This window comes from Musca autumnalis, unplaced genomic scaffold (genome assembly GCF_047663935.1).
Source record: "Musca autumnalis isolate F117 unplaced genomic scaffold, ASM4766393v1 scaffold_3, whole genome shotgun sequence".
Lineage (NCBI taxonomy): Eukaryota > Metazoa > Arthropoda > Insecta > Diptera > Muscidae > Musca > Musca autumnalis.
This window is the reverse complement of record NW_027411866.1, coordinates 59058376-59073887: the sequence shown is the minus strand read 5'-3', so window position 1 is coordinate 59073887 and position 15512 is coordinate 59058376. Positions and strand designations below refer to the sequence as shown.

Below are 15512 nucleotides of genomic sequence, written 5' to 3'. Positions count from 1 at the left end.
ACTAGGTCGTTGAATATAGTTCAATTGGCACAACTCTAGTAGAAGCATAGGTTTGATGCTGGGTTGACAGCCGCTGGCCGAAACAGTATGGTTTCCGGTCAATCCGGTACGAAAGAACACGCTGCCGTGGGATTGCAAAAACTCTAGTGTAACCGTACTATTAGAGCTTTTTGCCGGGTTAACCTACTATATGAAAATTTATTTGACGTTTCACAAAAACCAAAAAAAATTATTGGGATAAAAGGTTACACACCCCAAGGAAATATCTGTATTACCGTGCAATTTATGGAATTAGCAGCAAAATTTATACATTTTATTGTTTTGTCGAATGTCTCTGTGTATCTGAGATTTTTTCAGAAAAAACTAAAACTATAGGTGTGTTCGTTTACTCATAATTTGTACAAGTCCAGTAACATCTTAAAAACGAATAAGGGCTTTTGCATTGTACTGGAGAGTAAATGAGCAACATCCACTAACAATTTGTACGAATTTTGAGTAAACGAACACACATTATATTTGGGGATTAAATTCCGTAATTTAGTGCTAACCAACTGTTATTGTTTTGTGGGGATCTCTAAAGCAACTGCTTATAAAATGTATCGAACGGAGTGCATTTTTCATAACTCTGTTGGACTACATCGAAAGATGTTGTGAAATCATAACTCGAATTGCACAACTTCCAAAATTTTTTGCTGGGCATCCACGGATGCAAACTTTTTGCTGGGTTGGTATAGTCCATGGACAGCATTGTACGTTACGTCATTGCACTATTTCTACACGGAAAGTATTTAGTATTCCTGCAACACGTCGATCTACAGATCCATATGTTCGTTTATTTTTCGATCTACAGATCCATCTGACTGACTCAGCTCAAAAAGTGAAAAGTTATAGTATTTTTTTGAATATCTCTCCGATTATCAGAAGAAAAAATGTCTGGCTTCGATGATAATCCTTTTGGGGAACCAAATCTGGACAATCCATTTGCGGTAAGGAATTGATTGTGTATACTGCGTGATGTGAGAGAAAATTAAGACTGTTTTTACAATACACACATGGATGTATGTATTATTGAATCATTTTTCGTTATCTCTTCTCACGTACGAGAACACAAAAGCCTTATTGTGTGTTCAAAGTGAATAAAATAACAATGGAGACTTAATTATGATCCCCTATGAATTTCAGGACCCAGCTATACAACAGGCGACGCGCACAACAACCAACGTTCAGAGTTCATTAGAGGATTACAACCCATTTGAGCAGGAACAATCAAAGCCACAACTACAAATTAACTCTACAATTAATTCTAATGCTGCTGTGGTGCAACCTCTATCACAAAACATACCGCCAGCACAACAACGCGCCCCCGCAGCACCTAGCACCAGTATTCAAATAACCACAGAGGAATTACAGGTCGGTAATACGATTCTCAATCAACATCTCCATATTGTATGTTTAATGCAATGAAACGCACCAAATGCATATTGGGCGTTGAGCATTTTCTCGGTTTTCTATGGTTTCTTGTTTTCAGATGACAACCGAAATGAAAAATTACAGATAAACTTAAATATCATTTATTCTGGCGGTTTAAAATAACAAATACGTGGCGTATATTATAATTTCAATGTATGATCAAAACTGATTTCTGGCAAAATTCTGTAAAACTAAGCTAAAAATATTTAGAAGGAAACATAAAAAGTACAATGTGGATAAATTTAGTTTGAAATAAATCTTGGGAACCCTAATTTGCAATATTTATGCTCTGTACCAGAACCTGCAAGAAGCTACTACGATAAAAATTTTTCCTTTATATCGAAAAAAATAGTAAAAAATAGGGTACACATTTCCTTTACCGACAGTTTGAAATTTTTTTCAAAAATCGTGAGTTTTTTTAATAGCCGGCCTTCGACCGGGCATTTGAAACTTTCTACTATGGACTGGAGCCAATCTCGGGAACGGGAACAACATTTTCTTTTAAATTAAAATTTTTCTCTAAGTAGCCGGCCTTTAAACAAGGGAATTTTTGAAACTTCAGAGGCCCATATCTCGGGAAGTATACATTTCCCCAACAAAAATTATACAGCGTACATATATCAGCTTAAAAAGCACTATATGTAGCAAAGATTTCATATCTTTCCGAATACTGTCGGTAAAGCAAAGATATGCCAAAAATAGTAAGTAGATTCATGCAGTACTGGAACAGACCACTTCATTGCAAATATTGACATCATAAAAAGACGAAGTAAATATGTGTTGCAACATTGACATTGCTTTACTTCGTTTACTTTTTGTTCTGTTCCTGAACCTGTAGTGCGATTCTCCAACTCATTTTTTGAGTTACCGACAAAAATCGGTAAAATTAAAACGCAAAATTATGAATGAAAACTTCAAGTAATAGTTGACAACACTCTTGCTATTGGTATAACTTTACGACTGCTTTTTATTCTTCACTAACTCACCGAAAAATATCGTTAATTACCGAAATTAAAAGCATTTTAATGTTAATGACATTGTCGGTAACTCAAAAAATGAGTTCGAGAATCGCACTACTGAAAAAAGCTACTATTTGGTCAGTTCCAGTACTGCAAGGATCTTCTAATTTTTACTATTTTTTCGTAGTAGCTTCTTGAACAGAGCAGAGGAGTAGGTTTTGGAACAGAGCAATTTTTTACTACGATAACATTTTTTCCTTTATGTTATCGGAAAAAATAGTAAAAATTAGTAAATTCATGCAGTTCTGGAACAGAACATTTGTAAAATTCCGTTTTTTTTAAATAATTTTTTCCCGGTAGCTAACTCTCTGAAAAATATTTTTTAAATGTAAGTTTTTCTAAGTAGACGGCCTTTGGCCGGAGATTTAAGACTTTCCCCTATAAACAGGTGCACATCTTGGGAATGGGATCAAAAATTTTTATAAGTAGTGAATTTTTCTCATAATAGCCGGCCGTATACCCAATGGAATTGACACTTAAAATCCGGTGGGATTGTTAAATCCGGTTATATATAAACGTACTCTTAATCTACTTTCTGAATTTTTCTTGCTGAAAAATACTACGTAGTTTTGTGGCAATTGACCGTCTACCAACCTATTTTTATTAAAGCGTTTTGCGGTGCCAACTCTAGCTCAAAAACTAATGAACCTGCCGTCATATACTTTGTTATTGTGTTACCCAATGATTACACATGCAAGTAACTTGCAGACAGTTGTGTATACATATTATAGTCGAAACTTCAATTTTTTCGAACTGACACTTGCATGTGTAAACGTTCGGAAAAAATTGAAGTTACTTTCAAAGCACTTACATTGATTACTGACAAGGAAATTTTATCGGCAGTGAGGTTGTTAGTTGGTGTGGCAGTGAATATGTGTTAGTGTATTGGTATTTTTCGAACTGTCATTTGCATGTGTAAACGGGGGGGTTAGTTTTGAAACACAAACATTTTGATAGTTTCCCAACATTCCGTTCAGTCTGATATTTATAAAATTTACGAAAAATAATTCGTATAAATACATTCTTCAATTACACGGATAAGCTAATAATTAGCATAAACATTCGTTATTTTCAAGAGAATCAAGTTTCGTATATTCTCCAGTGGCTACACAAGTATTTATAATTAAAATATGATGTTTTTTCGAGTAATGTTGGTTTGTTGGGTTGTCTTGTGTAATGGAAAAAATTGTGTATTGAAAATGTTCATTTCAAAAACAAAAGCACTATTTTTTAATTGTGTAAGTGAGCAAATTGACACACACCGACAGCAGAAGGGCGCCCTTTGAGCGGCCTTGATTTAGAACATAGAGATCTAATCCTTCATCGATTGATTTCTTTTTTTTAAAAAAAAAAAAAAACATTAGATTTTATGGAAATTGTGGTACAAAATGTCGAAATTTCAATTTTTGGCTTAAAAAACTAACGTTTTTAAAAGGGGAAACATTTAAAAATAAAATCGGTCGATGAAAGGCTAGTTTTTTAAGTCCTTGATAAGCCCACAAAATTTTATGACAATTGGTTTATTATTTTTATTTTATTTATTTTTGAGCTAGAGTTGGCACCGTTTTCAAAATGTTATATCGGGAAAAAACGTACTACGGTGTTAAGAAACATACATTCAATGCTACTTATACTTTAAAATGGGCCAATAACATTTTTTTCGATTTTCTGAAATATACAAATGGGGGTCATCCCTTAAAACTTCCTCCTATGGAGAGATGCAAATCTCGGGAATGGGAACAAAATTTTATAAAAATTGTAAATTTTTTCAAATTCAAATTTCAATTTATTACTACCAAACTCCTGTTGTAAAAAATTTTTATTTGATTGAAAGCAAAAAGAATTTGAATTCGAATCGTCTTAATGAAACAGGCCATAAGCCTTTACGGCTAATAACTCATATTGTATACAGCAAAACATTATTTTTATTTATTTATTTCATTACTTTGCAATCGAAGCCATAAGGTTAATTCAATGGCCAATTCCGTTCTTCATAGCTACTCTATAAATAAAATATTAAACATTATTGTTCTTACAAACCATACATAAAAAATTTAAAGAAATAATTGCATTGATTATAAGTTGCCCCCTTTAGATCATAACTACTCATAAACATTATAATATACAATAAACATTAGTAAATACATTTCGTATTCAAATTTAAATACTACTATTACAAATTCAATAATTAAAGAAATAATTAGTGTAATATGGATTAAGGTTCGAGGTGGGGAATAATAAGAAATATGACCATAACTTTCTGGCAATGTATTTACAAGAATAGAAGTATACAATCCTATAGGTATTCGATTCTCGCTGTCGATATTGGTCTTGATAATCTCGCAACATTAACAACAAACGATATTTCAAAAAGAGAAAATCAAATAATAGGTATAATAATTTGGAGAAAAATAAACCTTGAAACCACATCGCTAGTAGAGTCGTTTCGAATAATTCTATAGAAAGTTGTGAGTCTCTTCAACTGTGCAAACTGACCAATGAATTCTTTTACCCTTATGGCCTGCGTACATAAGCTGCCTTGCCTGATAGCCTTGCTTTCCTGCTTCATTTCTGACATAATAAAAATAAAAGAACAAAGAAGGCCGAGCAAATTTCGAACTGGGTTGCCCTTTTCTTTTTTATTCTTTTATCAGAAGCAAGCAAGGTAAGCAGGCAAGGCAGCTTATGTACGCAGGGGCAGCTTATGCCCCAAAAGATGCTATTCATTTTTGGATTCAAAGCATGTCATTTTACACCAATGCATTGACATGCCAACCCTTTGCAATGACATTATCATTACGACGAGAGTTTTAACAACGTTGGTTGTGATTTCTAGTCTCCAACGATATCAAGCCTATTGTAAATAATAAATCTTATATATATATAGAAGAATGTGTATAAATAAAAACACAAAATGCATCTCTATTTGATCGATGGAATGAGTTCAAATGCTGATGAAAAGATCGGATCTTTCACGCCTTCGTTTAAACCAATGCAACAGATGCCATGAAATCAGGTCATCGCATGGAACCCCTTCCTTAAAATTTTGCTAGGTATTTAACAAAACGTCATTGCTCTTAGCATCGGAAAATAGCAATTGAGCATCATCTGCTTAAAGGTAAGACTTGATTATGCTTAGATCTCAAGCACAAGGCCCAATCGACAAATTTGATTATTTTTGAGTAAAATATATAAAAATTTACCAAAAATAAAATTTCGGGACGGGCTCGGGCCCCCTGGCTACGTCAGTGCTGTAAGTGCGGAAAATAGAGTTGTTGTACTCTTATGTTTGAGTAAAAGATTTAGTTGCGCTTTTATGTTATAAATAAAAGACTTATTGATAAATTAACAAACTTAAGCAAGATTTATTCTGTTTAATTCTGGAAACTGAAAATACGTTACAATGAGTTGATGTGCGTGTTACTACTTGTGGTGTAATACAATGACTCTGTTGTCTGAATGACTGAAAGAGACTGAGTGAGAAAGAGTATAGCATGAGGATTGCAAGTGTGTGTGTGTATGTATGTGTGCATGCATAATAACAATGATGCCTAGTTTCTGATTGTTTACAGTGGAACCCTAACATATCCCTTTTTGAGACTTCTCGGGGGTCCTGGATACTGGTTGTACAGGGTTTCTTCGAGAAGTGATGCGTTGTGGGTACATAACCGGTAATGATGGTGGAGTTGTGAAATCTTCTTCCATTGGTGGACTAATGTTGAAGTCTTCTAGTAGGATTTGAAGAGGAAGATTATCATTTTGCTCTGCAGGTACATTTTGATCGGTTTCTCTTGCTCTAGCGTAGACAAGATCTCCAGTGATGAAATTTCGTTGTTTTGTACCATGTTTCCGGTTGTATTGTTTCTCCATTTGAATGTTTCTCTCTCTGCTCGCTGGTGGAGGCTTTGTTATTAAATCGAAAACTGTTCTCATTTTTCGACCTAGGAATGATTCCGCTGGAGAGAGTTCATTAGGTGAGTTTTTGTTCGGTGTTGAACGATACACTTCTAAGAATGTTTGTAGTGCATTAGATGCCGTCTCCTTTCCCTCTGATTTTTTTAAAGATCGTTTGAGAGTATCGACGAATCTTTCTGCTTGACCATTGGAACTTGGGTGATATCGAACTGTTCGCGTGTGTTTGATTCCTCGTTGAGAACACCAATTTTCAAAGTCCGCTGAGGAAAATTGTGTTCCATTGTCGGATACGATTTGTTCAGGATTTCCAAACTGTGAACAATAAGTAGTTAGTAACCTTAATGTTGCTGCGGTCGTGGTTGATGAAGTTTCATATATGACGGGATATTTGGAATATGAATCCACTATTACGAGGTAGTAAATGCTTTTTACAGGACCTGCGTAATCTATGTGAACACGTTCGAGAACGCGTGTTGTTGTGGTCCAAGGACAAAGGTTGGTTTTGATGGGACTTTTTGCTGCGAGTTGGCAATTGTTGCATTTCTTGACGTAAGTCTCTATGTCCTTGTCTATGTTTGGCCAATATACGTAGCTGCGTGCGATAGATTTGCTTCTTTCTGTTCCTATGTAACCGCGATGCAGTTGTTTGAGAATTTGTTTTCTGTAGCATTCGGGTACTATTATGCGCGAATTGAACATAAGACAATCATCTGGATGTGGCGAAGATAGTATAGTTTCTATCGCTTAGCCCAGCAACCTTATTTTTATATAAGTAGGGTTCCTGGACTAAAGCGATGTCAACTTCTGACTTTGAGAGGGAGAGTAGAAGTTCAGCAGCAGCCGCTTTGCAGTGATGCAGGTTAATCTGCATAATGCGAAGCGGCTGCTGCCGTCGTTCCTTTACTGTCTTTGACCTAGACGGAATCTTATCCATCCTAGGCCAAAGTGCGGTTTTCCCTCTCGAGCCCGCAGGTATTCCTGCCCATGTGTGTCAATTGACACCCTTATCGCCATACCCTCACCCTCCGGACTGTGGCTGATGAGCTTCCATGAGCTGGTCTGGAGGTTAGGGTTCTGTCTGGCAAGTATCGTCAGAATCCTTGTTGGGTCCACCGCAGGCGGGGGTACCCACGCCGACAATACTTTTCTTCTGGGAACCTCGTCTACACCCACAGCCGCCAATTGGCAGCCCTCCCAGAGTTCACCAAGGCCGTTTATTGTATTAACAAGGAAATTCAAGGATTCCTTGTTCTCACAACAGACGATCCTGATGCCTCTGAAAGGAGCTGCACTGCCGAATTGTGTGTGCTTGGGAGGCTCCCCTTCGCCAGCAAACACTATCTCACGCAGCTGATTTTCAATCAGCCGCCAGTGTTTGTCGTTGATCCTGCATTCAGGATCCGCTCTGTCAATGACCGCTACGCGCAATTCGTCTGGCACAAGCGGTCTGACAGTCAAAGGCGTTACAACGCACCAACATTTTCTAAAGCACTTCTTTTAAGTGTGGTATATTAGGCGGGGCAGAGATATTCACCCTTATTACGGTTGGCGTTGTCGTATCAAAAATTGTAAGTTGACGTGTCGTAACGACTAATTGGTATTATGCATGTATTTGTACAAAAAAGCAAAAATATAAATTTTTAAAGAATTTTTTTGGAAACAAAAATGTATAGAATTGTTAGTAGATCATTTTTAAGAAGAAAAACCAACCCTACAGTTTTTACAATCAAAATAAACATTTGACGTCGACGTTTGTGCGGTCGTTGGCGTAGTCGTTGTCGTAGTGTTATTTATTGGTACCACGTAACATTTACGACAACGACAATTTTTTCTTATACAAAATTAAAAATATATATATTTTATAAATTGTATAAAACAAATTGTTTGAAATCATCTTTGGTACAAGAATTAAGCAAATTGCTTTGCATGAATTGTAAAATGAGGATTCTAACAGATTTTCTATAGAAAGTTTTGTCATCTGACAAAACACGAGTTTTTTCTTAGGAAATGTTGTATTTATTTTAGTTGTGAAATGTTGTATTTATTTTAGTTGTTTTCCAATATATTTTAATAATTATTGCCTAAAGATTATTTTGAAATCGATTTGATTTTCTTTTTGTATGATTTGGTTAACGAAATTGGCCACGTTTCTTTTCTCGTTCCTCAACGCCATACGTAACACCGATTTGTCGTATCAAAAAAATAAATGTTGTTTTTAACCTAAAAAATAATCTTCTTCTTCTAATAGTTTGGCTTAAGGTCATAAAGAATTAAAAACAGAACATTTTCGGTTTTTAGTTTTTATTTTTAATATCCGATATTTCGACTATCATCGATAGTCATCATCAGGGATTTTATTCACTTTAAAGAGAAACAAATAACATTTTCTTACATAATTATATAAAACAATCATATAATAATAATTACATTGTATTGCAACTAATTGTTAATAATCTTCAGAATGATGAAAGGGTTTCATTCGGTATTTTATGGATGTAAGATGCTGTAAAATACAAAAATGTCCGTATTATATAATTTTTCATCATATAAAAATGTAAATTATAGAACCAAATTAAGTAAGTAGGGAAATTTCTTAAGCATTGTGCAAGAAAGGTGGTACAATAATACCAACTGATGTCTTAATTTGCTGTCAAAACATATTTTTATTCAAAAATAAATAACAAATATTTCGCTTCTATAAAGAATATCTAGGTACAACATCTTTATTTAAGCTTCGCGAAGAATAATTTTCCGTTTTTTTCTAAATTTTGTGGATATTTCGGGCAAAAAATTTGAAAAACTAAACTAATCGTGCAATAAGGACGACACAACATAACATGTTTTTGCAACAAATTGTAGACGTAAAATAAAAGTATTTATTCCATGTAGAGGATCCGCCAATTTTATACAAGCATACAAATTGCTTTAAATATCATGTATAGCCTTTTTTAACGATCTTGAATTCGAATCGAATATCCTGGCGCTAAGACTCATTAGGGTATTTAAAAAGGAGATCACCCCCAAGTTCGTCCATAAAATACTCGGAAAATAAGCGTAAATTGGGTGAACAAAATGCTTGAGGCATGAAGTGAGAGGTGAAGTGTACCCAGAACATACTTTATATTTTTAAGGAAATTTGAGGATTTTGATTGCAGATTGAAGTTTGATTGAATACTTTGCTATACACTTATCAAGCACACACGTACAGAAGGGGTTCATTTGGCTTGGAAAACGAATTTGAAGAGTGCTATACATTTACTACCAAACTGCTGCTGCCGATGAACGCCTTGTGTACATGTGTAATTGAATAATAGTATTCATTCAATCCATTTTCCAATGAATGATAATGATACATTTTCCTCCAAAACACAATTTTTAGTTGAAGTTTTAATTATTTTTAATTTCGTCACAAACAATATTCCTGTTCCAGAACCTGCAAGAATCTACAAGTTTTTACTACATACGATAACAATTTTTCCCTTATGTTATCGAAAAATATAGTAAAAATTAGTAGATTTGTGCAGTTCTGAACAGACTAATGCCATACCAGCATTTGAATCACGTTGTTTGCTCTCATAATTACGTACACGAATTAACCCGTTCATACGACATGGTACACAATTCATAGCAACATGATTCATATTTTCATACTTTTTATTTACTGATTTTAAAGAAAGTTTCAGCAAAAAGACGAGTAAAATTCATTGATACGATTATTTGTCCTTCTTTCAGATATCTATTTTATATTGAACTATATTATTTTCATTCATGGTTTCTATTTTTTCTCACAATTTTGGCGTTTTCAGTAAATTTTTTAATTTTTCTATTTTCAAATATAACGAGAGAGACCTGCCAAAATATCTTTTTGGTATACACACTTTGTGGCAGGCATTAGATTTTTATGTCTAGATTTGTACGCGAATTTGAAATGATGGACAAGAAATTCAGCTGCAATGAAAGAGAAGACAAACTTTGCTATGAATTGTGTGTATACTAGTTCATTCATGTTTTGCAGTTTTTCTAAAAATATTTGGGGTTTTAATAAATTTTTAAATGTTGTATTTTTTCTGTCATAATTAATTTATTTCGATAAATTCTCTCATTTGTTAGAGATGGGACATATTTTATCGTCGTTCGGAGAGTAATTTAAATTGAACAATGTATAAAAATTAAAATACTATTAAATTAAATACTATTACAAATGCTGTCCGGCATGGCTCACAGTGTATGGGGCGCATTATGTATCGAAGCCTTTACTGCTATAACTAATTACGGACGAGACGTACGCAAATATTTCACGTCCCTACCACAACAACGCCCATATTACACATTTTTGTCCTCGCTCTTCTTGGTCGGCACTGATCTGAACACGTAAACTGCTCTAATCATTAAATGTCTCCGTTCTATAGTCGGGAGATGAATATGTTGTAACGGATGTCCATAGGGGGGCAGTGCAAAGCAAATCTCTAAGAGCAAACCAGAGAAATTTTGTTCAGACATATTCTAACTTATTACTAGGTATAACATTTAAGAAATGGGTTGCAATGTATTATCGAGAAATAATGCATTAGTGTGCAATTGAAATATTTTGACGAAATCTAAAAATTGCAATCTTAGTAAAAACGTTAGTTAATAATAAAATTCTAGACCCCGAAAGAAGTGACCAAACCTTTTATGGGATCCAGAAACAAGATAATACCCTATAAGAACCTCCAATATATCGTAAATGTCAACAATACATATTTTTAAATGTAAACAGCCCAATCATGAATGAAAATTCCGTGCGGAATTTCTCTCTTTTCTCTTCTCTCCTATCACAAACAAAAAATCCGCACGGAAAAACATTCCAATGGAGAAAAAGTAGGTATCATGAACGCTCTCAAACATGTGTTTTCCTCCAAAAAAATCTCCCTTGCAAAACTGAAGGGAGATTACAAAAAAAGTTGGTATTTCCCAAAAGTGCTGTAAAAAACATGCAAAATAAACAGATTTGTTGAGTTTTTATACTAAAATCTTCAATTCGCGGTTGGAAATTTATTAAAAAATTAACATATTTCACAAAATAACATTAGTTTGCAAACTCGGTCATTCTCAACTTTTTGTACCGATCAACGAAGGATAGCAGAATTTTGCACATACAATACACCGCTTCGTTATTGTTGAAAAACTGGATAATTCCATATTTCCAATTATTTTTATTTCAAAATTCATATTTTTTCAATTTTTGCCATCATTTTTTTTTTATTAAAAACACTGGTTTTTGATACATTCATGATAGTTGTTTCCTTGGAATTTTACAATCTTTTTTGATGATTTTCATAACAAGTAACATCTTCTGAATTTCTTTGATGGGTAAAAGTGTAATTTATTTGATTAAATTTGTTTATTTTGTCTAAAAACACAAACACTTAACATTTTCTCTTTGTTTTCACCAAAGAGATAGAACTGTAAAGACTGGAAAAGATGCATAATGCACAAATGTTTATGATACAAAGTATATAAACATTTTACCAACAACAGGGGTATGTTAATGATAAAAACCCCATTAAAGCGCAATTCGGCTTATACAAATTGTAGGAAAGCAAAAAGTTGGACTCAGAATTGTATTCCATAGCAGTTTCCAGTTCATTAAGTATGAACTTAGCGGTTAAAATCGCCTGAAATGGTTAACTACTTAACAGAATGTTGTTATGATATCGTAACAACAGAGCTTAACTCCATCTATTGACAAAAGTTAACAATTGAGATTTCCTATCTTAATGTATTTAAATCTTTGTTTTCACAACAATTAGGGCACACAAGGTACTAAAACGACCCTTCAGTGCTGCCAAACTCAATGATTATTTTTCCCCAATTATTCATAATAGGAGGAATGTTCTCTCGAGAAAAAACTATTCCGCGTGAACTGCATTGCGCAAGTATATTCATGTTTGGGCTGAAAGAGAATTAGCTAAATTTCATCTTACTTTATTTCCAACTAATTATTCTATAATTCGGGATATGTTTCATTTCATTTCAGCTAGTACTATTGCTATCTACTTCTTTCATTAGGCTTCTTTCCAAGTGGTCCTGGCCCTTCTTTCTGTGCCCCTGGGTATTCCAGTCTAGGGCTTGGCGGCATATCTCATATTAATAAAAATTCCGTGCGTAATTTGTTTTCTTTCCCTAATTTCACAATTTTTTTCCATATTTAGGTTAGAGAATATTTTTGTCGATACGAAATGAATGTTCCATAATTAAATGATTCTAGTAGTATTCAACATTTCAAAATATAAATTTTAAAAGAACTTCACCTTTTTAAGTCGTTTTCCGTGCAGAAAATTCCGAGGGAAATATTCATGATTGCCTTGAATGTCTGACCATTGCCATGTAAAATACGTATAAACTTGTCTATTCGGTAAAAATGTATTAAATGGACCTAATACAAAACAAATGAACATATATATCCCAATGTTTTCCTTAAGTTATTGTAACTAAAAGGCAAATAGTTTTAATACGTACGTATACTTTTCTGTGTTGTGAAAATTTATTTTCTTTAATTGTAATAAATATACGTATTACATTGAAATAAATTTGTGTCATTATGGTTATTTTGTCTCCAAGGAGCCACACAGTGCAGTTGTTGCTATAAAAGACCCAACAATTAAGATTAAACTTCATTTTTGTAAGGGGTACGTTTACTTATCTGTGCCACTGTATGTCGTCTTCTTCTCATATACCTTGTAGAAATGTATTTTCTGATTAAAATTGAATTTTAACGCTGATTGATCCTTAACGTTGCCAACATTAAATTTTGAAATACACGCCAAATTTAATTAATATATTATATATTTCTAATAAAGCCTCTTAAGGCACTGGAAAAAAATATTATTTTATTTATTATTTTAAAATTAATACAATTGAAATCGTGATTTGTTACAAAATGACTTGAATTATAAATTAATGCTTTACAATAGTCTAGACATTAAATTGATTTTTTCTTTCAATTATCATCATTTAGCGCCGACAAGAAGAATTGGATAGAAAAGCAGCAGAACTAGATAGACGAGAACAGCAATTGCAAGGCAATGTTCCCCAACTAAATAACTGGCCACCTTTACCAGACAATTTTTGTGTGAAACCATGTTTCTATCAGGATTTCAATTTAGAAATACCCCCAGAATTCCAAAGGCTTGTCAAGCACTTATATTATACATGGATGTGTAAGTTGTTGAACTAGTATCAGATTTTTTAAAATAATATAAATTATTTTATTTTCCTTATATGTTAGTCTACACTTTGACTATGTGTGTCAACATTATAGGAGGTCTAACCATTCTGTTATATTCTGGTGATTTTACAAATTTCGGACTCTCGATTTTCTATACTTTGTTGTTTACACCTGCATCGTACATTTGTTGGTAAGTAGTCTTATTTATCAGAATTTACATGAAATATACCTTAATATTGTTTTTCTTTATAGGTTCCGACCAGCCTACAAGGCATTTCGCAACGATTCTAGCTTCAACTTCATGGTTTTCTTTTTTGTTTATTTCTTTCAAACACTATTCTCCGTGTTTCAAGCAATTGGTTTTCCAAAAAGTGGTTATTGTGGGTTCATAGTTGCCATATCACAATTTAATTCATCAGCTGCTGGTATTATTGTCGGTCTACTTTTGCTCTGCATTGCTTTCTGTTTTGCTATTACAGCTGCTGCAAATATAATGATGATTACTAAGGTAAACTAAATTTTATATTCCAGAACAAGAAAAAATACTTATAAGACTATTTTCTATTCGATTTTCAGATCCATTCCATATATAGAAGTTCTGGCGCGAGTATGGCCAAGGCACAGGCTGAATTTGCTACCGAGTTCATGCGTAACCAGCATGTCCAGGAAGCCACAAGCTCAGTAGTTAACTCGGCAATAAATACTCAGTTTAATAATCGTCGGTATTAGGTTTGCGAATAGAATCGGTTAGTGACAGAATCGATTACATAAAAAATCAATAAATTGCAGATGGAAAGAGCCTTGCAATTGATAATATTATTAATAACAATACAATAATTATGAAAATTAAACTGAAGTCGTTAACGAAAATATGTTGAGGACAGAGATAGAATAATTCAAAGCTGAGACATGATTGTTTTGTTTTGATCAGATTTTTTTCCATGTTTTATTTGTCGTTTACATATTATTGATATTTATAAATTGCATACATACATAAATTGATATACATATAACAAACATTTTTGTAAAACGATGTTTTACGGAGCATCGTCAAGAGATTTTGTGAAGTCAAGGGAGTAAATTAAAACAATTATCAAGTATACATAGAATAATCTCTCACCGACAAATATGTGTTGGTTTGATGGAGAGTATATACATACCTATATTTACACGTCCATTTCTCTATATTTGAACAATTAAAATAAAAATTAAACATAACAAGTTTTTATCATATTATATTTCATAACATTTAAAATGAATCTATAGACTATGTGTAGTAGTACTGTCATATTCCCCTTCATGTATTAAGCTGTTCCTAGGCAGTAACATCTAAAAAAATGATGATTTTATTATTATTATTTTGTTATCTACATATATATGTATATGTATTCTTATGTAATAAATTACTATTATTTAATAGATGTATTTACTATGGCGCATTATAATTTATTAAGCAATCGGCATTGATGAAGAATGGTAAGATTGCATCAAATCCATGGGATATTATTATACAGTCAGCTTTATAAATCCAGTTAGTTCCACCATTTTTTAAATTCGTACAGAATAACTAGCACTAAAATGTATTCGTACTTATTTTTTATTCTTACATTCCAATAAAATTTTCTGTAAAATTAATACCTTGTATTGACACAATCGGGGATGTTCTGGAATTCACAGTGTATTTCATACATATTACACGTCACAAGAATGTTTCAAATTGATCAATTTTTGTTTTTGTGCATGCAACAGTATTTAGAAATATCAAGAAGAATGAATTTTTAAGCGACTTTGGAATTTCTGTGGCTTGAATATTTGTACACATTTTATGAACATATTATACTTCGGTTATGAAGATATTTTGGCTGTCATTTCAATCAATTTCCTACACAGTCACACGT

At 33.2% G+C, this 15512-nt stretch overlaps 1 protein-coding gene across 1 annotated transcript; it reads left to right on the top strand.

Moving 5' to 3' along the window:
• Nucleotides 1-827: 827 nt before the first annotated feature.
• Scamp (secretory carrier membrane protein) lies at nt 828-15249 on the top strand. Its single transcript, XM_073978960.1, has 6 exons — nt 828-986; nt 1183-1410; nt 13405-13606; nt 13675-13804; nt 13867-14122; nt 14191-15249. Exons 1-6 carry the CDS (start codon nt 930-932, stop codon nt 14341-14343), a joined length of 1026 nt encoding a protein of 341 aa, XP_073835061.1. The 5' UTR covers nt 828-929; the 3' UTR covers nt 14344-15249.
• The last annotated feature ends 263 nt before the right edge of the window (nt 15250-15512 follow it).